A 24,410-nucleotide genomic window follows, 5' to 3' on the forward strand; every position below is an offset into this window, starting at 1 on the left:
AAGCAAGACTGAAGTAAGGCTTCTTTTACAATCAGCATAAAATCATGTGAAAATTGATTTTTCAAATGCTTTCTGGTCAAGCTAGAAGTATAAGCACATTCAGTGGCACTGGCCCATGTTTTTCTTTGTTTTCTTTGTCAGTGTTTCCCAACATTTTGTATCTTATTTACCCCCACAACCCCATCAGTAAGGCTCTTCAACTCTTCAGTCAACACCCAAGCAGCACATATTTTGCTACGAAAGTCATCCCCATAAAAGAAAATTACATCATTTCATTTAGTTACGCCATCTTAATTTTCTTCATTTGATGGCTTTTCTCAGTAAATATTTCTAAATACAAAGTTCTGTCATGAAACTCTAGATGGCGCAAGCTAATAGGTCCTTTAACTCAACCTGCCCATAATCACATCATCTATATGACACAGCTGATTGGTTCCTGCTGTATCAATAGCCGATGAGCTTGCGTTCTCAACCTTCAAATCGGGTGTGCCTCATACGTCCTGAAAAGTGAAGCTGCGGGCTCTTTGATCGCTCCCTGGAGGCTGGATGCAGTACAGGTCATAAACCCCGCCCGCTCAATGCAGACGAATGAGACTTAAGTTAAAACATAAAAATAAATTATGCTTCAAATAAAATTTTCCGAAAGATGGTTTTGGTCATTTAAGGTAGTTGTTATCACGCTGATTTATATTGAATTGTTCGTTTTTGTGATAAGTTTGATTTTAGCTAGCAATTTGGTGCTATAGAAACAGGGCGTGTCATCGTGATTCACAGTTGATTGGCAGCTTGTCTGAGGACTGTCGGAGCTTCGAGGGGAGATTGAAGATAAATAAATAACTATTAATTTTCAATTTCTGTGTTATTTCACACCGACAAAATGAGCTGTTCAGCAGTAAACTGTACTAACTGACCTACAGGATCTGACAGATATCTGAGCTTTTCTCTATAACGTTAAATGTGGACTTCATAAGCTAATTAATAAACGTTATTAGTTAAGATAACACGCCTAACGTTAGCCATGACGGAAAACAGCAGGTGATCGTTATCTGGCAGTTATAATTATTTTTATGGGTATAAAATAATAATTAGCAGGATAAAACTAATGATAGCCTACTCTTATTAATTATAGAGCACTGTCTACAGCAATCGATCTCCTGTAACGTTAGTTTAAACATTTTATTTAAAATGGCAGGACCGTTTCTGACATTTTAGAGTTTCTAGAGGCATATTATATTGAGTTCATCTACTGAATTTGCTGTTTCAAAAATATTATTGCTCTAGAAACAGAATAGCCTATTATTTTATAGGTAGAATTTTAAATTACATATAATTTATATAGTCTATTTAAAATACATCAATGATGACGCAGCCGTCTGGGCGGAAGTTTGATACCGCGACTCCACCTCCGGGCACCACTGACGAGTCTTTCTGCGCATGCCCAGGTTCCAAACTTTTTTTTTTTTTTTTTGACGTTTTTGCGTAACGTGTCAGCACCCATCGGCGTCCGTTTTGGCTTCAGTTCAATACAATGGAAGGAAGCGGCGTCGCGGCGTCCATCTTTTTTTACAGTCTATGCTTCAAATACATGGGTAACATTTGCCTTAGCAGTGCATAGTGCTTTCAGAAACCCTCCACCTTCCCCAGCTCCACCTGTATAGATCTGTTACGGGTAATTCATGTATGCTATATTGTACAGCAGCAGCATGTCTTACTGTTCGGTGTGACATGAATACCTTTCTCCAAATAAATAGCTGCAGAATAATGGTGTGTTTTACCATTATATTGTGTGCATCTGTGAATTGCCTTCTGTAATTCAGGGAAGCCTCAATGTGTCATTATTAATGTAATTTAATCAAATGGTTTAAGATGAGCCTTAACCCACACCTGGCAGTGTTTTAGACCGCTTCACTGACACAAAGGCATCCACACAGAGAATAAGACGTGCAGTGACCTTCCTTTCATCTGACTCACAAAACTCACATGAAAAGAGACGCTCGAATTGTGTCCAGCTGCACCTTTTAAACTCCTCTCAACCTTCATATCCTCTGGAAAAACTGATACAACCTTTGTTGCATGCTTTTCCTCTTACTTAACTATGCATTTCCTTGTCCTTGTCACTTTGGATAGATTTCTGTGTTGTTCAAGATGCAAGATGCATCTCATACTGCAAGCATATATGCCATGTTTGCACTGGCAGGCTTTCTTTCCATTAAGTATTTTGATTTTGTAAGTCTATACCATACTTTGTTTAAGTGCAGCGTTTTAGCTTTTTTTTGGTTCCCCTTTACCCCCCTGTAAATTAGTTTTCCATGTTTTCTCTCAGGGTCCACTGCATTGGACCAACAGCTTGTCAAAACTAGGGCTATTTGTGGCTCATTCGAATTTCTGTTAACTTCTCAGCTGTAACAATAAGATGAATTGATGTAAAGAGTATGAATAACCAAGGCCCTATAAATCACTGGGCTTGTGACAGGAAAGGCTGTATGAGATTTAAAGGCTCTTTGGCTCTTTTCTTTTCTGATCTATCTGCCCCTATAATTGAATCTATAACAGAATTTAAAGGCATTTTCAGTTCAATTCTACATGCTGCTCAACTCTGGCAATTATTCCCAATGGTCATAATTTATTTAATTGCATCCAATATTAAAAGAAATGCTCAATGTAGTAAAAGCAAAAGTGACCAGAATATGTGCCCAATATTGAAAATCTCCTCTGTTCACTGTTTTGTTTTGAGTGAACTGCAAGTTTATAAATTTGGTAAACATCTCAGTGTCAGTACCTAAGAGCTCAGGATTTCCTTGGATTTCAGGGAGGAGCAGAGACAGACAGGAGGGTGGGACTGTGGAGGCCTGCCCTGCACACAGGCGATGGAGACATATCAGGAGACACATAGCCACTAGAAAATACATGTCTGTCAATGCAGAAAGAGAGAGAGAGAGAAAGAGAGAGAGAATGAAATTACTTGACTCTGATGCCAGGACACACAGCTTATTTAAATAGCTACTCAAGCCCACAGCAGCAGTTGTTCTCTCCTGTTGCATAATGGACATGCTGAGAGTGTGTTTATCTTGTTTTCTTTGCATGATCTTATTTATTTCTATTTGAGTGAGGTCTATAACATATTGCGCTTGGACAATGCTGTCAGATTGGATAAGGTTAGTGCTCGTATTTACCTTCTGGACACAGCTGGTCCCAGGTTTGGGTGCTGGGAATACACGTTACGGCTACTATCACAGGAACTGCTACACCTGCTTCAACGGATATCATGGATACAACACAAGACACTTGGGGGCAGGTGAGTGTAACTGGATTCACTGTGAATCGATTGAGTTGATTTAGTGAACTGATTCTGCCTTTTGAGGGAAATGTTACCGTTATTTATCATATAAGATCTAATTAGATTTAAGTTATTGTCATGTTTTTTTTATTCAAAGAGCTGGAATGTGGTGGAACACATTAGTTCAGAGAAGTTCTGGGACAGAACTTGAACACGCTGTATGATTTGGTAATGTCTTGGCTGTGATAAAAGGAGCTTCATTCAGCACTAGTAATTCACCGTGAAGGACTGGAGACGATAATGCCTTCACTCACAGTGAACAGATGTCAGATGTGTAACAACACAAATAATAAACTGGTACAGTATTGTTGGCCAAATACTCAATTTTAGAAACCTGCAACGTATTAAAACAATATAATTATGATGAGTTAGTAATATTTCATTTGCACTCTTAAATGGCAAATACTTTAGGCTGTGTTGAAAACTCATTTTCAGAGTTGGACACTGATTTATGGATTTGCTCTAAATTTTTTCGGGTTTTGGGAGTTTAGGGAGACTGTCAGAGCACAACCAATCATTAGAACAACTATGAGTTTGCTTTACCAGAGTAAATTAACTTGAGCTTCCAGCATTTGTCCTCCTAGAATTCATTACAGTGTTACCTTTGATAAAGTAGGAACATTTGTACCATGCATGTTATTCATTTGGTAGAAATACTGGTCTGTTGGAACGATTTGTTGTGTTTGGGATCAGTGAGTTTCAAAAGACCCTCAGGGTTATATCTTTTGCACCACCTATGAAGATGGCACACGCTAAGATCTCACGGATCAGGTAGACAATGTTCACTCTTGACTCTCTCTGTCTCTGCTGCCAAATTGTGCAGAAAAGTGCTTGTGTTTTAAGTGTTTTAAGTGTAAACTCATTTAAGTGAGGATTCCCACAGCTGCTACAAGGAAAGTTTTGATGACTGCATAATAGGAAAAGAAAGTAAACAATTTATTTCTTTCCTACAGTGTCATATAAGTTCATTGTGAGTAAAGCATTTAAAGAATGTAATTTTTTTTCACAAGCTCTGGATAGCATTAAATAAACCGTTTTTTTTTAGTTTTGAAAGAAGTCTCACCAAGCTTGCAATTATTTGATCAAAAATACACTGTAAACCCTGTCATGATCATGAGTTGGAGTGCCCCGTTTAGCCACCAGAGGGCACTCCGACATGGACTATTGTTCACCTTAAACTTCATTTCCCATAACCCACTTCCCGGACTCATTATCACTTCATTGCACCCAGCTGTCTTGTATTATGTTATTAGTGTTCTGTCTATTTATACTGAGTTTGTTTCTGCTTTTGTTATGGAAAAAACGTGTTTGTCACTGGATTCTCTGTTTGTTTGTTTTATTTATTTTGTATGGACTGTTTCTCTGGAGTTTGACCATTGCCTGTTTGGATTACGTTTTGGATTACCCTTTAATAAACAAAGCTGCACATGGATCTTACTCTCTTGTCTCTGTGCAATCCGTGACAAACCCTAATGCTCAAAATACTTAATTCGTTTGAGTAGGACAAACTTAAATTAAACAAATTAGTTCAGCTAAATTAACTGTTATGAGTATTTAAAACTTTCTTTTACTTTTGAGTTCACAGCACTGACATATTTCAAGTAAACTAAACTGTTTTAGTTGCGGCAGATTTCTAATTCCCAGCATGCTTTGCATCAGACTGTATAAATATTGAAATTAAGTGTTATTTTGTGTGTTTTTGCATAAGATTAACATAGGGAGACATAAGTTAGTGTTTAATGTTGTGTTATGTTGGGATTGACAGGGGGTTCTGTTATGTTAGTTTTGTAGGGTTACCATTCAGTCTCTTTGATAGTTATAATAGCATGTGTTTTTTGCTAACTAACATTTAACCAAGATCTGAATGTGATGTTTATGTAAATTAACTATATGTACTTGAGTGGGGCGAGGCTGAGAACTGTGGGAGCGAAGGAATGCCAGTGATGTGATTGTTAATGAGAGACACTTGTGCACCACATTGGCCTTGCTCCACTTCCATGGCTCTCGGCCCCGCCCCACTTGTCACAAAAAAATTAAGTTCTACTAACTTAAAAAAAAATAAGTTAGTTAACTAGGTAATACGTTTCCTCAAATGTTTTGAGTATTCTGAACTAATTGAGTTTTACAGTGTACCAATGCTATCTTACGACCAATTTGTACATATTTTACGAGTTGGCTAATTCGTACGAATTTGTACGACCTCACACATGCGAATTTATACAATTTGTCTAAACCCTAGTTACGGCTAGGTTTAGGGGCGGGGTTAGGGGTAGGTAATTCGTACAAATTCATATGAATTTGGCAACTCGTAAAATATGTACGATTTAGCAAAAAACATACTAATTCGTACGAGTGATTTTGTACGAATTCGTATGAATTAGCCACCTCGTAAAATACGTACGAATTGCCGTGAGATTGGGTTGAAAATACAGTAAAAACACCAATAAAAAATTTAAATAACTTTTCTATTTGAATATATTTTAAAATGTAATTTATTCCTGTGATGGCAAAGCTGAATTTTTAGAAGCCAGTGTCACATGATCCTTCAGAAATCATTCTAATATGCTGTTTTGGTGCTTAATATTTTTGTTTAAACTGAGATTCTTTGATGAATAGAAAGTTAAAGAACAGCATTCATTTGAAATAGAAATATTTTTTAACGTTATAAATTTAGTGCATCCTTGTTGCATAAAAATATTAATTTATTTAAAAAAAAATCGTATTTACCCCAAACTTCTGAACTGTGGTGCATGTTGCAAATTCTCACAATTAGACTAAGTGCTAGACTTAAGCTGTTTGTCTTGTTCTGGGTCTTTTATCTTTACATAAATATTTTGAAAAATGTAAAAAAAAAAAAAAAGGTTTTCTTCATGACCTTAAACGGAGAGCTGGTCTTGAATGGGTAACGCTCTCCTAGACGGAATGCAAGATTAAGGAGAAGCGTGTTTTGGATTAAAGGGAGGCTTGGCATAATCAGCCTGCAGTAAGAGATGTCCATTAGTTTTCATTCCTATAAGAATTCCTCTGATCATCTTTACTTATGATACCTAATACAGGTAGTAATGCGAAATTCAAGCGTGGCTCACATCTATGATATCAAGCCAGATCTTTGCTAAACTTCAAAGCAAAGGTCAGTGATCTGAACCCAGTGTTTCAGAGCTTATCGTGATAAGAAGCAGTTGTTTTTCTAACCTGTAGACCTGAGAAGTTCAAGCTCACATATGTCACTGATTTTACCTTCTTCAATTGCAGTGTCCCAGCTGCACCTCACATAACTGTAGGACTTTGAGGGCCAAACAACATAACATTTGTTATTTTGGTTGAAATGTGGGTTTCTTAATTACCTTGTGCACAATGGGATCCAGAAGTCTGAGACCACATTGAAATTCTGAGATTTTAACCTGAAAATAAACGGTTTTAAAGTTTGACATGAATCGAAGAGGAAATATTTCAGATTCTGCAGTTTGTCTAGATCACTAATCAAAGTAAGGCATTGATCATGAGACTCTATGTACAGGCAGTCAGATGTTCTTTCTTCAAATAAAGCTTAAGATGTTCTTCTCAGAATGCTGGAGAACATGATCATTAGATTTGACAAACTTGTGGAGTTCATTCAGCTTGAGTTCTGCTGTCTTTAAAGCAAAGGGAGACAAACCAAATACTAAGACATTCTGAAATTATTATTTCTTTATTTAATTTCTCTTAAAATTTTAGGCTATTAATAATATTTGTAATTTAAAAATGTATATTAAATTAGAAAAATGCAAGCATTTTCGCTTGTGGACTCCACTGTACTCCTCTCTATGCACGTCAACATAATAGTAACTATTCTGTGTAATGAATTGCAGGGGTCTGTATAGAGAGCCCATGGGCCACTGCTGGCTCCACAGCTGGGCTCTCATATGAATTACTGCATTTCATAAGTCTCGTTTAAAAACTCTCTGTTTATTTACATCCTGCTGCTGTGAATGGACCTTGTCTGTCTGAGTTCAGTTTTGCAGTTGTGTACAGCACTCTTGTAATTAAGGTTCCCTCAGGCTCTCCTGGACAGGTGGTCTCAATTACCTTCATGGTATCTTATCATCTTACTCCTTGTTTTTTTTTTTTTTTTTTTTTTTAGAGGGGTGGGGGGTTGGCTGTTGGACAGTCTTGACTCTAATCCCATACTGTGAAGAGCTGCTCTAAACATAAAGGATTAGTTCATTTTCAAATAAAATTTTCCTGATAATATTTACTCATCCCCCATGTCATCCAAGATGTTCACGTCTTTTTTTTCTTCAGTCGAAAACAAATGAATGCCTATGCCTTCTACTTACGGAAAAAATGGAACTGGCGCCGTGTTCGTTCCGTAAGTTGAACAGGGAAGGTGTAGGACATACAGTGTAAGCTTTTTGAAGAATACGAAAGTGCGGTTTTGGCGGAACCTCTTGGAAGGCCTTCAACCGTTTGGAGGCCATTGAAGTCCACTATAAGGAGAATAATCCTGGAATGTTTTCATCAAAAACCTTAATTTCTTTTCGACTGAAGAAAGAAAGATATGAACATCTTGGATGACATGTTGGTGAGTATATTTTTATTTGAAAGTGAACTAATCCTTTAAAGTCGGCATGAAATGGAATTTGCGATGGTCTTTTCTTCCCTATATTGTGATGTATAACGGAGTAAAAGGGCTTCTTGAACAAGAAAAAATGTAGGGCGGGACTTGATTTTGTCCGTCGGGAACTGATTGGATCATTGTGGTTTGCTATTGCTGTGATGTCATGTGTGAGTGACCGGTTGTCCCGCCCTTGCGCCAGTAAACACATCATCAAAGAAGAGAAGAGATATCGCTGCAAGAGGGAGGGGAAGTTATGTTTTATTAAAGATTATGAGCGCACATGAAAAATAAATATGTACATGGATAAATTATTTATAATAAATACTGCAATATTCCATAAAAAAAGGAGAGTTGTCAGTTTTGATTTCACAGTGACTTTAGATAAAGACTAAAGTTGAGCAATCAAGGTTCGTTTTTGCATCATTTCCTGCCTTTCCAGTCATTGGTTGGACAAGCAGATAGTCCCACCCCAAAACTCATACCATTGGTTGAGCCAGTGCTGCTGTGTTGGGCTGGTCGGGATACGCAAACACCACTTTTTTGGCAAAATCAACCTACAAATATCACTTACTGTATAGTTGTTACTTATAGTTGTTTCTACATATCAAGCTGGGACAGGAGAAAGTATTTTAACATTTGAAAAAGTACTAATGTAAAAGTCAGCCTCTTTACGCCTTTATTTAGTCACAGTGATATTTTGCCCTTTGTTTATGTCACATTCATGTGTCCCCTGTGTCAGATAATTACTTGTTTGTTCTAAATCAAATATGGATTTCATCTAGTTCTTGGCTGTACATTCTATTTGCAGTGTAGTTGTTTGTCTGGCAACAATACAGAAGTGATCCATCTTTAGTGTCAATTATTTGAAGTAAACTGCATGCTACGCATTTACATAAGCCTATAACAACTGCTCTAACCATCATCCAAATCTAAACCAGATTTGTTGTTATATGTCATTGAGGTTTAAATAAGTAAGGGATAATATACAGCCAGTTGGACCACAGAGAGTTCTTATATTAGCCTGAAAGGGTTTATTTTGGGATCATGACCAGCTGACTGTACGCTTACCCACTTATTTCATGGCTACTTAGCAAATAAATAAATATGTGGACATGAAATATTGATTTGAGATTTAAATTTGTAGGTTTAGCTAATTACAATGCTAATTTCCATTACAGTCCATTACGATAAGTAAACAATCTGTCTAGCAACAAGACACAACTCTACTGTTTTGTATATTATTATTAATATTATTATAATTGTGCAATCTAAGATACTTTTTCAATGGACTAGCATGTTTAGCTTTAATCTTCTCTTCTCTTGGCCTGATATTGCACTTAATCAAAGCACTTTTATCAGTCAGAACTGCTCAGGGTCAGCCGGTCTGTCTAAATGCCTGGTTTAGTGTTTTAAGGTTTAGTCTTAATCAGTAAAACCACTGCAGTCAAATGGACCATCACTTGCATCTTCCTGGCTAATGGTATGGTTGTGTAAGATTATCATTCAAAGCTTAAATTATAAAAACTGTCATTATACACATATATATGATGAGCTGAACTTAAATGATATATGATGAGATGAACTTAAACCACCTTCACACATTAATGCTTCACAGGAGAGCATTTTATAACAGTAGATCTGTCTGAGGAGTACTTCTGGAATACAAAATGGACTATTTAATGCATAAATGACTATGGTTTGTTTAAATTGAACTCCAAAAAGTTAGTAGTTAAAGACACCTCATTATAGTTTGCAGTAACTCTTATTTATTTTGAATTATCCTCTCCTTGGATTCTTCCATCTTCGCCATGGATCCCACAGCTCCCTCTGGCTCTACAGTTAGAGTAACTATATTTTAATATATGGGTATTATTTGTCCTGGAAATTACTCTTGCTTAGAGAATATTAGCCATTTCTGCATATGCTCTAAGGAGGTGGAAGAAAGTTTGCAAACCCCTTGGAGTAATATAGTCCTCCATTAATTTGTCCACAACGTTCATCGGCCAATTCATGGATATAGATAAAGAGGATTAAAGCAAGTACAAAAAATGTTCTCATGGCTTTTTCACTGTATCTCTTGGAAAGATATATGAAACTATAGGGCAAGTAGCTATGTGAAGGGAGTATTTGAATGGAATAAGTCAAAAAGAAAAATTATGTCATTATTTGTCATTTCAAACCTGTAATGCTCTTAAGTTTTTCAGTGGAATACAAATTTTTTTTTTTTTTTTTTTTTTTAAATCTTTATGATTAATAAATACATTAAAATTACATATAAATAATGAGTTTTTGGTGGTGATTAACTGTTCATTTAATTATTATTAATTAATTCTACTAATTTAATTATATTCATGCGGAAGTAAATCTTACTATTAGTTCATATTGATGTTACAGGCTTTTTTCCTCCATATAATATCACTTAAACTCTCAAAATCCTTTTGGTACATGAGTTAGAGCCCAGAGCACATAACTCACTCACTGACACAGTCTGCTGGCATTACATTCTCTCACCAGCAGGGCTTTCTCTGAGCTCTCTATAAGGTCAGCACTGCACCTGTACAATCTCCCCTCTGTATCTATTCCCTAAATACTCAGTGGGATTCACTGGGTCAAGAATGTTAATTATATATGACATATACGGAATATTAAATGAAGGTAGACTGTACTGAGTCAAACATCTTGTCAGATCTATTCAAACTCACTTAACGCTTATACTGCTGCCACATTTTAAAGCAGTGTTTTGACATTTTTAAATGCATCATACATAATTAACAAAAAATGAATCCTGTGTTTCAGATTGTCAACACTGATCCTAACCTGATCGTTGGGAAAAGCCCTGTTACTGTTATTAAATTAAACATAGGCAACACTATTTTAAAGGTCAGGGTGATTGTAAGACACATGGCCTGAGTCAAACAGAACACAAAGAGCTTATTCACTTAGAGATCTTCATTATGTGCAGATTGGACATTTCCACATTTTCATAAGTGCACTTTCAGAAATTCAATCTTATACTTTAAAGGGAAAGTTCACCCCAAAATGCAATATTTACTCACCCTCATGTCAATCCAAACTTGCATGACTTTCTTTCTTTCTTTGGAAGACAAAAGATGTTGTTTTGAAAAATGTCTTAGTGCTTCTTTTTAAAGGTGCCCTTGATTCAAAATTTGAATTTACCTTGGCATAGTTGAGTTCAGTACATGGAAAAGACATACATTGAGTTTCAAACTCCATTGCTTTCTCTTTCTTATGTAAATCTCATTTGTTTAAAAGACTTCCGGAAAACAGGCGAATCTCAACATAACACCGACTGTTACGTAAAAGTCGGGGTGTACGCCCCCAATATTTGCATATGCCAGCCCATGTTCCCAACATTATGAAAGGCATTAGACAAGGGCAGCCAGTAACGTCTGGATCTGCACAGGTGAATCAACAGACTAGGTAAGCAAGAACAACAGCGAAAATGGCAGATGGAGCAATAATAACTGACATGATCCATGATAGCATGATATTTTTAGTGATAGTGATTTCGTTAGCATGTTGCTAATGTACTGTTAAATTAGGTTAAAGTTACCATCGTTTCTTACTGAATTCACGGAGACAAGAGCCGTCGCTATTTTCATTATTAAACACTTGCAGTCTGTATAATGTATAATAAACACAACTTCATTCTTTATAAATCTCTCCAACAGTGTAGCATTAGCCGTTAGCCACGGAGCACAGCCTCAAACTCATAGAGAATCAAATATAAACATCAAAATAAATACTTTACTCACATAATTCGAAGCATGCATACAGCATGCATGACGAACATCTTGTAAAGATCCATTTGAGGGTTATATTAGCTGTGTGAACTTTGTAAATGTGCTATATAATCGAGAGCTCGTGTGGCAGGGAGCACACGAATTAAAGGGGCGGCGCGCTGAAAAAATCAGTGCATAGTTAATGATACCCCAAAATTAATTAAAAAAAATCTATGGGGTATTTTGAGCTGAAACTTCACAGACACATTCAGGGGACACCTTAGACTTATATTACATCTTGTGAAAAAGCATTCTTGGGCACCTTTAATATTTTTTTTTGTTTGCGTGTTCATACACAATGACATGAGAGTACGTAAATGATAATAAAATCCTATCCTTTTAATCTCATCAATGAAATTACTGACAAAAATGTTAGTTAATTAAGGGTTTCCTGATCTATTTAGCAAAAAGAAGACAGAATGAAAAATGTACAACAATTAAATGCTTTTAATTAAAACATAATTGTGATGAGAAAAAAAATATATACAGCAAGACGTTAACAAAGAACTGTTTAAAACAGTTTTAATCTAGAAAAAATAGTTTTTTTCTTTAAAATTATCCGCTAAAATATGCTCTATGATTAATAATTGACTTAAATTTGATTCATAATTTATAAAATAAAAACTAAAAACTAAAACATTGGAGGTTACTTCAATTACAAAGGATCTGAACAGTGACTGACAAAGCTAAATTAACACTTTTGCAGTTTTCTCTGGTGTGGATAAATTAATTTAGGAAGTCAGAATGACTTATGTTTGTTTTCTTGTGTGAAGGCTTTGAAAGCCTGTGCAGGAATCAAACCATATTCCAACGTGTGGCCTCATGTGTCTACATTTTCCTCCTCAGATATTGACGAGTGCCAGGTTCACAACGGAGGCTGCCAACATAGGTGTGTGAACACCAGAGGCTCCTTCTACTGCGAGTGCAACCCGGGGTTTCGCCTCCACATTGATGGCCGCACCTGCATAGGTGAGTCTTTCGGGGGTCGTGAGAGGTCACTGACAGAGAGCTGACAGACTGGCCTGCATCCAAAGCTTTAGAGACTGTAATCATCACGGCCTAAGAAAAGTTTGCTTTCACAGAACGGGTTTCTCTTCAAAGCAAGCAGGGGTCCCCACCTTTAGCTCTGTGTATGAGTGGGAATCAAAGAGCCTCTTGTTTTCTTAATAGTGGAATGTTTGCTACTGTTCTGTACTGTACTGTACAGGCCTTGTCATGGTGAGTTTGCGATGGACCTTTGAGATAGACCAGACCAGGACCCAACTGTTCCCTTGCCAGGCCTGGTATCAAACCATCACATCCTTCTATTCAAATGCGACTGTGGCGTAGAAAGTGTCAGGTGAAACCCAACAATTCAGTTTTCAAAGGAAAAAACCCTGTGGGAATAAAGAGTTCTATTAAGCATATCAGTTTAGATGTCTGTATGTAGGAGTTTTGCTTTTCAAATTTGTGACAATAATATAGCTCGGGAATTGAATTATACCAAAACTGTACCAATGTAATTAAACATTAAACAGAACATTTTCAAATAATGAACAAAGTGATTTAGTTTTAGTTGACAATAACAACACTGGACTGCTATTGTTTATGTGAGAATTATTTTCTGTGGTATTCATCTGCATGTCACATGCAGTATGCTGATGATTGAGCTTAACTTGTATTGAACCCAGAACATTCCTTTCAATTTCCAAGGCAGTATGACAAATAACTAATGACATTTATATTTCATTATGAAAAACTGCATTCTTGGATCTGTTCGCTTTGCTGAAAGTCTGATGCAGTAGCAGAATTGCAGTTCATTCTGCGTTTCAGCTGAATCAGCAGCTGAATCCTTTACTCTTCCAAGAGAGCTGAAGGGCCGTGAGCTCCAATCAGGCTTCAGGATTGTTTATCAGTTTTTTCCGATATCAAACCAACTGTTCTATGAAACCACAATCTAAACCAAAGCTGAGTGGGATGGAACACACTACTAGAATAAACCAGAAACAGATGCTGCTAATTAATCATTGAGCTTTTTATGCAGAGTTTTATCATTTGGTTTTGGTTAAAGGTAATTTGAGAAGCTGGTAATCTTGCTGATACCTCTTGCCAGAAGCTTATTAAGTTGTGACTTATGACTGAAGGATAAACCTTTAATTATTAAGTGTTCTCTGCCAAGAGAAATATTGTCATTATCCTTTATTATAGACACTCACATAACCAAAATATAAAGGTTAATTTTTTCTACCCCTCTTACAGTAAAAATATCCTGTTTCAACAAATTATCACTATTATTTGCTCATTTATATGCAAGTGATAGGATTTTATAAGTGACATTTTCAAATCTGTTTTGGACTGTTTGCAGAATCTGCAGATATTATATGCAAGGATTTTTGAGAACAGACGCGGCACTCCTCCACATTGAGGTTGACTGATATGCCTGTTATGACAGTATATATTTAGTCTCACTACTGATATATAGACTGTGCATTGAGGACATTTGGCAGTCAGTATCTTCAGTGTGACTTCTGATTTGGAGTATTATCCTCCCTGTAATGGTGAGACATTTTAGTGGTGATCACCTATAAGGGCTGCATCTGAAATCGCATTGTATACTTGGTGAAAATAGTATGTGACAAGAATTGTATCCGAATTTAGAGTACTCATAAAAGAGTAGGCAAAAGTACCCGGATGACATACTTCTTCTGGCAAGATTATGAGGTGTGCATATGATGGACACTTTACTATCCCATGAGGCCATGGGAGAGGATTTGTTAATGGCAGTGAAGTGATGCAAATGACTCTGGTAGGTCACATGATAATGACAACATGGCCAATGTAGTATGTCCAAATTACATTATACTGCACGCATTCATACTACATAGAATGTCATTTTTTAGCGGTTGCGAAGTAATAACTGATTCAAAATAAGTACCTTCTCAAGAGAGTATGCGATTTCGCATGCAGCCATAGTGTAAGAGTGACTGTGACTGTCATTGCAGGTTATGAACTTAAAAATCCAGAAGAAATGTGTCACAGTTTTCACACAAATATTAAGCATCACAATGGTTTTCAAGGGCTGATAAGAAAACCTGTGCAAAAAACTTGCCATTTTTGAGAAATATACATCAGGCAGCAAGTGAACTGAGACTATATAATTGTATGGTGTTTACCTGGAGCTGCTGCTGTAGCCTTTGTCTGACCCTGTTTGATGAAAGAGGTGATTGAACAGGCCGACTGAAAGGCCACTGACATTAAGGCATCATCTGCCCCAGTTGCATCAAAATTTTATATACATGTGTTTGTCCAAGAAGAAGACGAGGTAAGTCAAGAGGACCTTAAAAAGCGCCATAACTTTAATAAACAAAACAAAAGAGTATGAACCCAAAAACAAGAGAATAAACGTAACATTGTGCACAATAAACAAACAAATTGAACTGAGGGCAATATATACAGAGTGAGCGAACAATCTAACTAAGGAACAGGTGTGAGAAATCAATCAAACAATGAATAACCACGACAGTCAAGGACAAGCAGGAACATAGGAACAAAGGAAACAAGGAAACAAGAATCAAACTAGAAGTCCATGAAAATGAAACAGAAACAGTAGGTTTGTTCGACTTGAAGTGGCGATGTGCAGACCGATCGGTGTATGACATAAAAGTATCGCAAAAGCGATTAAAGTGCAGACGGCTCCGTATGCTTTCAAATCGCTCTCACAGTATTTTGATGTCATACACCGATTGGTCTGCGCAGCACCACTTCAAGTCGAACACATTTAATAACAGAATGTGACAATACACACAGCAAAATCCACAGAGTTAAATCAACTCTGCTCAGAGAACATATGGTCCCTCTCTACATAGAGTTAAAATAACACTGAAACAGACCTAAAATTAATGAGATAATATGCTGTTTGTGGAGTTGTTTAATCAGATCTTGAGAGATTTAATGTCTTTTATCTTCAGCTCATTTCATCTAAGGCTGTGGCTGGAAGTCCTTTGTAGGTATTGTGTTTCTCTTCAGTGATTATGCTTGTTAACAGCAGGTGTTCATCACTAATGCTCAATCATAGCTTAATCACTTAATTATCTCACTAACTTTAACTCTGCTTCAGTGTTACTTTAACACTATTTAGAGAGGGACCATATGTAATCTGAGCAGAGTTGATTTAACTCTGGGGATTTTGCTGTGCACTAGTAATTTTAATAAAAGTACACTGTAAAAAAAATCCCAGTAAAATTTACGGTAAAAAAAAACGGCAGCTGTGGTTGCCAGAACTTTACCGTAAAAAATAAAGTAGCAACGTAAAAAAAAAAATCTGTTAAATTTACGGTAAAATAACGTATTTCATTAATTGATATAATGTTAATTTACCAACCTAATGAAGTACTAATATCTGTTTTGTACCTTTATAATACACTGACAGTCACCAAACACAGTGGTGATAAGAGTCACATGATGAATCAAAGTTCATCACAAGCAGATTTTCCACAAGCTGAGAAGGACAACACTAACATATAGAAGGTGCACACAGTGTCATTCACACACACACTAAACACCATCATGGTAACATGCATGAAATTTTAAAAATGCAATAAGCAATTTAACAACATTAGATGTAACATAAAACCTTAATGTACATAACTGATTAGAAAAAAATGAGAAAAACTAAGAAGAAACAGTTATTTCAACGAAAATATATGTCAAATGTGAAGTGTCATGCAGGGAATTGTGGGAATGTCAATTTCCAAAAACTGTGAATTTAACGGTATTTTACCATAAAATTACATTAAATGTACCATTAGATCTATTACAGTTATTCACCGTATATACTACGGAAACTTTCTGTAAACCAATTGACAGTTTTTCACCGCAGCATTTTTACAGCCTTTTACTGTTAAAATCGCGGTCATTTTTTACAGTGTAGATCAATAATAAAAGTAGATAAAATCTACACACTTTCATCAAAATAGAATTTTTTTTATACAAAAGCTAAAACGAATTAATTCATATCAGACTATTTTCACCTTAAATAATATCCAGTAGGTTACAACGTCACATAAAAGCAATCAAATCCCATATCATGTTCAAAGATAAATCGTAGCTCACCTGACATCCAGTTAAGTAATTAACCTTGAATAAATTCAGCTGTGGCAGCAGCATCATGTCATGGGCTTCTTCTTTCAGCAGGACGTGAGGGAATAAAGATAAATTACAATTAAGATAAATATAAAGATATTTTGGTGCAAAACATGTTGCATTCTGCCAGAAAGCTGAAATGATTGACAATACAGCAAACATCCAAATCGCACATCCAGCTGAAGCAGGATATTATTTAAAAAAAATAAGATCAATGCCCTGGAATGGCGACGCTGCCAGTGGACAGGCTTCAGATCTGTAACAAATCTGTGAACTGACGCACACTGGGCTGTGAACTGGAAGTCTTCTCACAATTTGAACTTTTCTGCACGAAAGGAGGGATAAAATGGTAAAATCCAGATGTCCTGTGTTGATGGAGTCCAATCCAAACAGAATTACTGATGTAATTAAAGCCAAAGGTGCTACCACAGAGTATTATATAAAGTGAGTGCACTCTAATGCAAACAAAGTACTGACAGTTTTTTATTATTTTTTCCCAAAAATAATACATTTGTTTTTCAGTTTAATGTCTTATGCTGCAAGATCTTATTAAAGTGTAAAAAAAAGCCTGAAATTTATGCATTACATTTAATTCACACATAAATAAGTATATAAGTTTGATTATTTGTTTGGTTCTTAACTGTCATTTCCCTGTCATTTCTCTCTTTCCTCCCTTCAGCTGTCCTATCCTGTGCAGTGAATAATGGTGGCTGTGAGCATGAATGTGTCCAGCTTTCCCCTGTTCACGTCCAGTGCCGCTGCAGACGCGGATACCAGCTCACAGCTGATGGCAAGCGCTGCAGACGTGAGTCTTTCTCTTCTACTCATGTATTTAAATTTCACATCTAACATTTTCAAAATAGCAAGGTTTCATGTTCAACTTTTTTTTTTGTTTTTTCCAGTAAACCTAATAAAAGCCTTTAGTACAGTAGTCAAAAGTCAAATATCATATGTTTTGGATACTGGTGCCCCCAACTAGACCAGCACTAACCAGTCTGGACCAGTATGGAAATTCATGATGGTCTAAGACGGTTGTTTCAGCAGGGTGTAGAAGCAGTTATTTTTGTTGCTTATTTAAACTCTTTACCTTTTGAAATTTTTGTTATGTTCATGACGTTAAACATAAAATATCCCGGCAGTGCATATCACATGCTGTTAGTCAAAGAGCATGCTGACAAGAGGATGAAAGTAGGAAAAGCTTTGGTCTAAAACTGTGTCATAAAGTCAGTATGTAGCTTTTGGACGTGTGGATGGAAGGGTTCTTGGCAGAAAAGGTAGAAGCTAAAGAAAGTGATAAACATCACTAAACCCCAGATGTCCTTAGAAATATTGGCCATTGAGTTGGAGACTTGAAGATTTGAACAGTGGGCATGTATCAGTCCTGACTGAATTCAAATGAAGTTAGATTAGTGTGTCATAACCAATCAAACGTTGAGTCACAAATGACATACTTTAGACTGAATTAGTATACTTTTAAAAAGTGGCACAGATCAAGAGTGTGAATCAATATCTTAAACCAATGTGCATTTTGGCCCTCTTTAAACAGCAGTTTTCATTGAGAGAAACTTATATTATTCAGGCTATAGCATCCTCATCTTGGCAGACGCTGCGTCAATTCCAGTGTGTCTGCCAAAAATTCACATTCAATCTACACTACCACACAGATCCAATGTTCTGACGCTCACCAGAGACAATTGTTCCCCTATGAAGTGTTACCATTGAGAATTAGGTGAAGACAAGGAGAAAGGAGGGAGAAAGAGAATGTGTATCTTATTGTGTTAGTGTAAGACATTGACAAAAAACATGCAGGCATCAGTGTGTTGATGAGAGAGGGGTGGAGAGTTAAATTCTGCAAATGGAAAACATTGTAATTTTATTGTTTTCATACTGTTGTGATCAAAGTACAGATGAGTCCTGGGAAAAAAGTCTTTGTACTAGTTAGTTTACTTAAAGACAGTCCTTACAAATGGTAATATGACTGTGCAATGCTATAACAACAGTAACAGATAATTTTGGGATATACTATGGTCAGGGATGAATTGGAACTAAAAAAATATTGCAACTCACTATATCATAATGTATATGTCATAATATGCTGCATTATATATTCAAGCAATTTCACACACTGTGGTTCTGAATACTCTATAACTATAACACTATCCACCTTATTTTTATTGTAAAATTTTTAAAGGTGCCCTAGAACTTTTTTTTTTAAAAGATGTAATATAAGTCTAAGGTGTCCCCTGAATGTGTCTGTGAAGTTTCAGCTCAAAATACCATAGATTTTTTTAAATTCATTTTTTTAACTGCCTATTTTGGGGCATCATTATAAATGAGCCGATTCAGGGCTGCTGGCCCTTTAATTGCTCGTGCTCTCCGCCCACGGAGCTCGCGCTTGCCTTAAACAACATAAAAAAGTTCAAACAGCTAATATAACCCTCAAAATGGATCTTTACAAAGTGTTCGTCATGCAGCATGTCTAATCGCGTAAGTACAGTGTTTATTTGAATGTTTACATTTGGTTATGAATGAGTTTGATAGTGCTCCGTGGCTAACGGCTAATGCTACACTGTTGGAGAGATTTATAGAGAATGAAGTTGTGTTTATGAATTATACAGACTGCAAGTGTTTAAAAATTAAAATAGCGACGGCTCTCTTGTCTCCGTGAATACAGTAAGAAACGATGGTAACTTTAACCACATTTAACAGTACATTAGCAACATGCTAACGAAACATTTAGAAAGACAATTTACAAATATCACTAAAAATATCATGTAATCATGGATCATGTCAGTTATTATCGCTCCATCTGCCATTTTTCGCTGTTGTTATTGCTTGCTTACCTAGTCTGTTGATTCAGCTGTGCACAGATCCAGATGTTAATACTGGCTGCCCTTGTCAAATGCCTTTAATAATGTTGGGAACATGGGCTGGCATATGCAAATATTGGGGCGTACACCCCGACATTTACGTAACAGTCGGTGTTATGTTGAGATTCGCCTGTTCTTCGGAGGTCTTTTAAACAAATGAGATTTATATAAGGAAGAGGAAACAATGGAGTTTGAGACTCACTGTATGTCTTTTCCATGTACTGAACTCTTGTTATTTAACTATGCCAAGGTAAATTAAATTTTTGAATCTAGGGCACCTTTATCTTGAATGTGCAGGGATTCTGGTTTCAGCTGCTACCATTTCTTTTTTCTCTATAAAAACAGTTCGTTATGCTGCTTGATACGGCAAACTGGTATTTTTTTGTTATTTTAATATTGGCATAATCAAAAACGCACTGATTTGTAGAGCAAATAATTACACCGTTTACTGCATTTTATTCTTCTAGTTATTTAGCAGCTAAAGAATTGGAAGTCTTGCATATTCACAGGAAATAGCTCACTTCTGCATTGAAAACTAAGGTGAATCTAATTACTGATATTTTATACAACTGTTAAATAATTAGTTAATATTGAGTGACTTCAATTTAAGGGATATATTGTCAGTTTATTTGTCTTTTTTGACCTGCCAGCGAAAATAGTTCAACACAAAGGTCAAAGCAGAATTAAAAGTTACGCGTCTATGAGTAGCACACAGAAGTAAGTGCCTTTGCTAAGTAAATCTGTGTTTTTGAACAAATCGCTTGAGTGAATGATTCAATGACTTGCTCATAAAGACAGTAAATTGTCCTAAATTGCATACTGCCCATTAGATTGGCACTTCATAATTTCACCGTAATTTTCGCCTGCTGTTTTTATGAATACTTCGAAGTCAAACAGTGCTGTTGTACTGTATATCAGCAATGAATATCATACTCATGTTTTTTAAATACTCCAAAAGCCTTGATTTGACCCCGATTTGCTCACCCAAATCTATAAAAACATGTTGAAAAGTAAGTTTATGGCTATCATAAACCTGGCATTATTTGTTTCTCCCTGATGTATAGTATATCATGTTATAAGTTAAAAACACCTTTTTTTTTCTTCTTTTTTACATTTATTTTGGATAAAAACTGTCCTCTAAAGGGACTCAAAATTGCATTGTATATTGTATGATGTGTTTTATGTCATAACGTGACTTAGGCAAGTATGGGAATTCAGATGAAGAAAGACTGCAGGAATTATGTATGTATATTACATAGACTGTGTTGACAAGATAATGAGTGTTTGTGTGCGTGAGGGAGACAGCCAGAAAACTTATGACATATAAGATCTGACTTAAATGCCATGTGTTTCAGTGAGGAACCCATGTACGGAGAGGAACGGCGGCTGTATGCACTTATGTCGCAGCGACGGCGGTCATGCTGCGTGCAGCTGTCGCCAAGGCTTCACGCTGGCCCCGGACCAGAAGAACTGTGAAGGTAAAAGCTTCTGACAGCAGCAGTGAAGGGCCTTCCCACCATGCTAAGGTTCAGTTACACTGTCATGGAAAGTATTAAATGGTCTCTCATCTACTGGATCCTCTTTTTCCAAAGTTTTTAAATAAGTTTCTTTCCCATGGTGTGAGAACAGTGGAAGCACTGTGTTGAATTAGACAGCTGAAAGCTGTAGAACATGGCTCATCTTCTCAACACTGGCCAGGACTGGCGAGGAAGACAGTGAGCAGAGCTTTCCACTCTCGAGTCCATGATGGAACCAGTTAGCGCTTGAGAGGTTGCCTTCACTGATATTCATTGAAGTGATTATCCGAGGCAGAAATTTCTGTTTTCTGACTCAACAAATCCAGAATGGAATTCTAGTCTAATTAGATGTCTGTATAAATAGAAAAAGGTGACATGTCATCAGGAACTTGTAATTGGTGTGTTTCAGATGTTGATGAGTGTGAAACGGGACTGGCGGCATGCGCTCACAATTGCCGGAATACCCCGGGCTCTTTCTCCTGCGTCTGCAATCCAGGATATGAGCTGGGCTCTGATGGCAGGAAATGCTACCGTGGGTTGCTTTTCACTTAGTTAACTTCTTAGCACGGTTCACAGAACCACAGAGACACATTCCAGTCATCCCAAAAAGTAGGGATGGGTGGGACAAGTCTAAAGCAGTGGTTCCCAAACCTGTCCTGGAGGACCCCCAGCCCTGCACATTTAGTATGTCTCCCTATTTTTGACACATCCAGTCTTGCAGTCTAAAGAGCGCTTGAGATGAATCAGGTGTGATATATGAGGAAAACATACAAAATGTGCAGTGCTGTGGGTCCTCCAGGATCCTGGGGCCACTATCTTGACCAAAAATTGATGCACCTCTTGATTGAAATAACATCACAACATTTATTTCCATTGAGAGGTGCATCATTTTTTTGTCAAGATCTTGTATTGCCAATGCAAGAGGTGAGCACTCTGTAAAGTCTTCTCCAGCACATCCCAAAAACTTACACTGGGGTTAAGGTCAGTGCCAATTCATGTGTGAAAATGATTCTTCATGCTCCCTCACAACAATTCTTTCACAGTTTGAGCCTGGTAAATCTTGACATTATCATCCTGGAATATGGCCATGATACATCTTAATACATGGTTGTTTAAGAAAGGAAAACTACACACTCAGGGCCCTATCTTGCACCCAGCGCAATTGACTTTGTACACCGACGCATGTGTCATTCCTATTTTGCACCCGCGCAAAGCGCGCTTTTCCCTCCACAGAAGCACGTCGCTAAACTAGTGAATGAACTTGCGCTCCCTGGGCGGTTCAGCGCAAAAAAGGAGGTGTGTTCAGGCGCATTGCCCGCGCATTGCTATTTTAAGGAGCTGAAAATAGACTGCGCCATAGACCAACTCAAACCTGGTCTAAAGTCAATGGCGCAATATTTTTTTGTTAGAGCGCGTTGGTAGAAACTGCGCCTCTGGGCGCGTCCACAGTGCGCGTTGACTTTGCTTATTACACACAGGGATGCGCATCACACAAACATGCCAAATATTAAAAACAAAAGGATTACAGTGTAAAAGAATATTATTGTGTACATAAATATAAAAATGTAATGATGAATAGTCATTGCGTGTATTAGAATTAGGCTACCTATTTTCAATTCAGCCTATTACTACTTATAATGATGAACGAAATTGGCTAATTAATTGAACAATCGTGCCAATACACACACACACATATATATTAACTGACTCATCGCGTGTACGCCATGTAAATAGCAATCCGCCATGGCGCAAGCGCATCTCGCTCTTAAAGGGAATGGGAGATGACACTCTGATTGGTTTATTTCACGTTACGCCCAAACCACACCTATGAATAATGAAGCTACTTCAGACCAACCCATTTTAGATTTGCGCCGGGCGCAAGAGCCATTTATCCCGCCGGGAAAATAGCAACAGCGCCGAGACCCGCCCACAAAGTTACTTGCGCTTCGCGCTTTGACACTTGCGTTTCAGATCGTTAAAATAGGGCCCTCAGTCTTTTAGGGTTAAAAGATCCATTGCTAAACATATAACATGCTAAAAAAAATAGTAATCACTGTAATAATGATCCATCCATAGACTCTTAAGTATTTGGCTATTAAAATCCGAACAGCATCTTTTTTTTTTTTTTTTGGCTGGGCAGTGTAGTTGTAGAATAGGAACTATTTCTCATCTGAACTTAGTGAAAATTCCTCATGTTCTGTAATTGTTGTTAGAAAATAATACACAAAATTGTTGAACTTTTGCAATTGGTATCAGATTATCATCTACACTTACTATGAAAATGGTCCATGAACATTAGAGTAACTGGCATAATGTACGGTCAGTTGGTAATTATTGCAAAATAAACCCTGAGTAAGTGATCAGGTGTTGCATCAATTAAAAAAGGGGGTTTGTTTTGTGATAATGACCAGCTGACTGAACATTATATTACTTATTGTATGGGTATTTGACAAATAAATAAATGGACATGAAATGTATTTCTTTTTTTCTCACAGTGTAGGAGATTGGATTTGAAAATTGAAATTAAATAAATAAATAAATTTACTGGTAGAGGAGTTATTGGTATTATAACTACAATAACTGGGTCAATGATGTGACGGGTCATTTTTTGTCCAAAGGCCTTAATAATAATAAAAAACAATGATATGACATCCAAAGTATGTAAGGAAGTACAACTAGATCACTTTTATTGAATCCAAAAGGTTTTAACTATATTTTGCTACATATAAAGGTATTTTAAAGATTTTGAAGTGTCAAAAGGTCATTTGTTTTAACCGTCCAAAGGCCAATACAGCCATTTCATTTGTGATTAAAATATCTTAAAATGTAATAAATGTATATATTTTTTTATTCTGGGATGATTTTATAACATCATATATCAACATAGTGCAAAAATTGTATTAAAATTATGTGTAGAAGTCATTCCTTTGTTATGAGAAAGAATGTCCGGAAAAATGAATTTCACTGATGTCATTCGGAGTAACCAATTTAAAGAGACCATTTTGGATCAAGTCATGCGTTCAATATCATGTGACAGGATGTGACATCATTCAGACACCTGCAAAGGACCACATGGTCGTGAAGCAAAGTAACTAATTCTCTCTTAACTATTTGAAAAATGTGTGTTTTCGCTTGCTCATACGCATGTCCTGAAACATCAGGTCA

The 24,410-nt window shown here is 36.7% G+C and overlaps 1 protein-coding gene across 1 annotated transcript in view; it reads left to right on the forward strand.

Moving 5' to 3' along the window:
* Positions 1-2,868: 2,868 nt before the first annotated feature.
* The window catches only part of megf6a (multiple EGF-like-domains 6a), a 52,221-nt gene continuing 30,679 nt past the window's right edge, over positions 2,869-24,410 (forward strand). The window contains 5 exon segments of the mRNA XM_048178386.1: positions 2,869-3,295; positions 12,584-12,706; positions 17,538-17,663; positions 21,084-21,206; positions 21,655-21,777. Of these exon segments, the coding sequence (XP_048034343.1) occupies positions 3,136-3,295; positions 12,584-12,706; positions 17,538-17,663; positions 21,084-21,206; positions 21,655-21,777 (655 nt within the window). The 5' untranslated portion in view covers positions 2,869-3,135.

The sequence above is a fragment of the Megalobrama amblycephala genome, linkage group LG24 (genome assembly GCF_018812025.1).
Source record: "Megalobrama amblycephala isolate DHTTF-2021 linkage group LG24, ASM1881202v1, whole genome shotgun sequence".
NCBI classification, from domain to species: Eukaryota; Metazoa; Chordata; class Actinopteri; order Cypriniformes; family Xenocyprididae; genus Megalobrama; species Megalobrama amblycephala.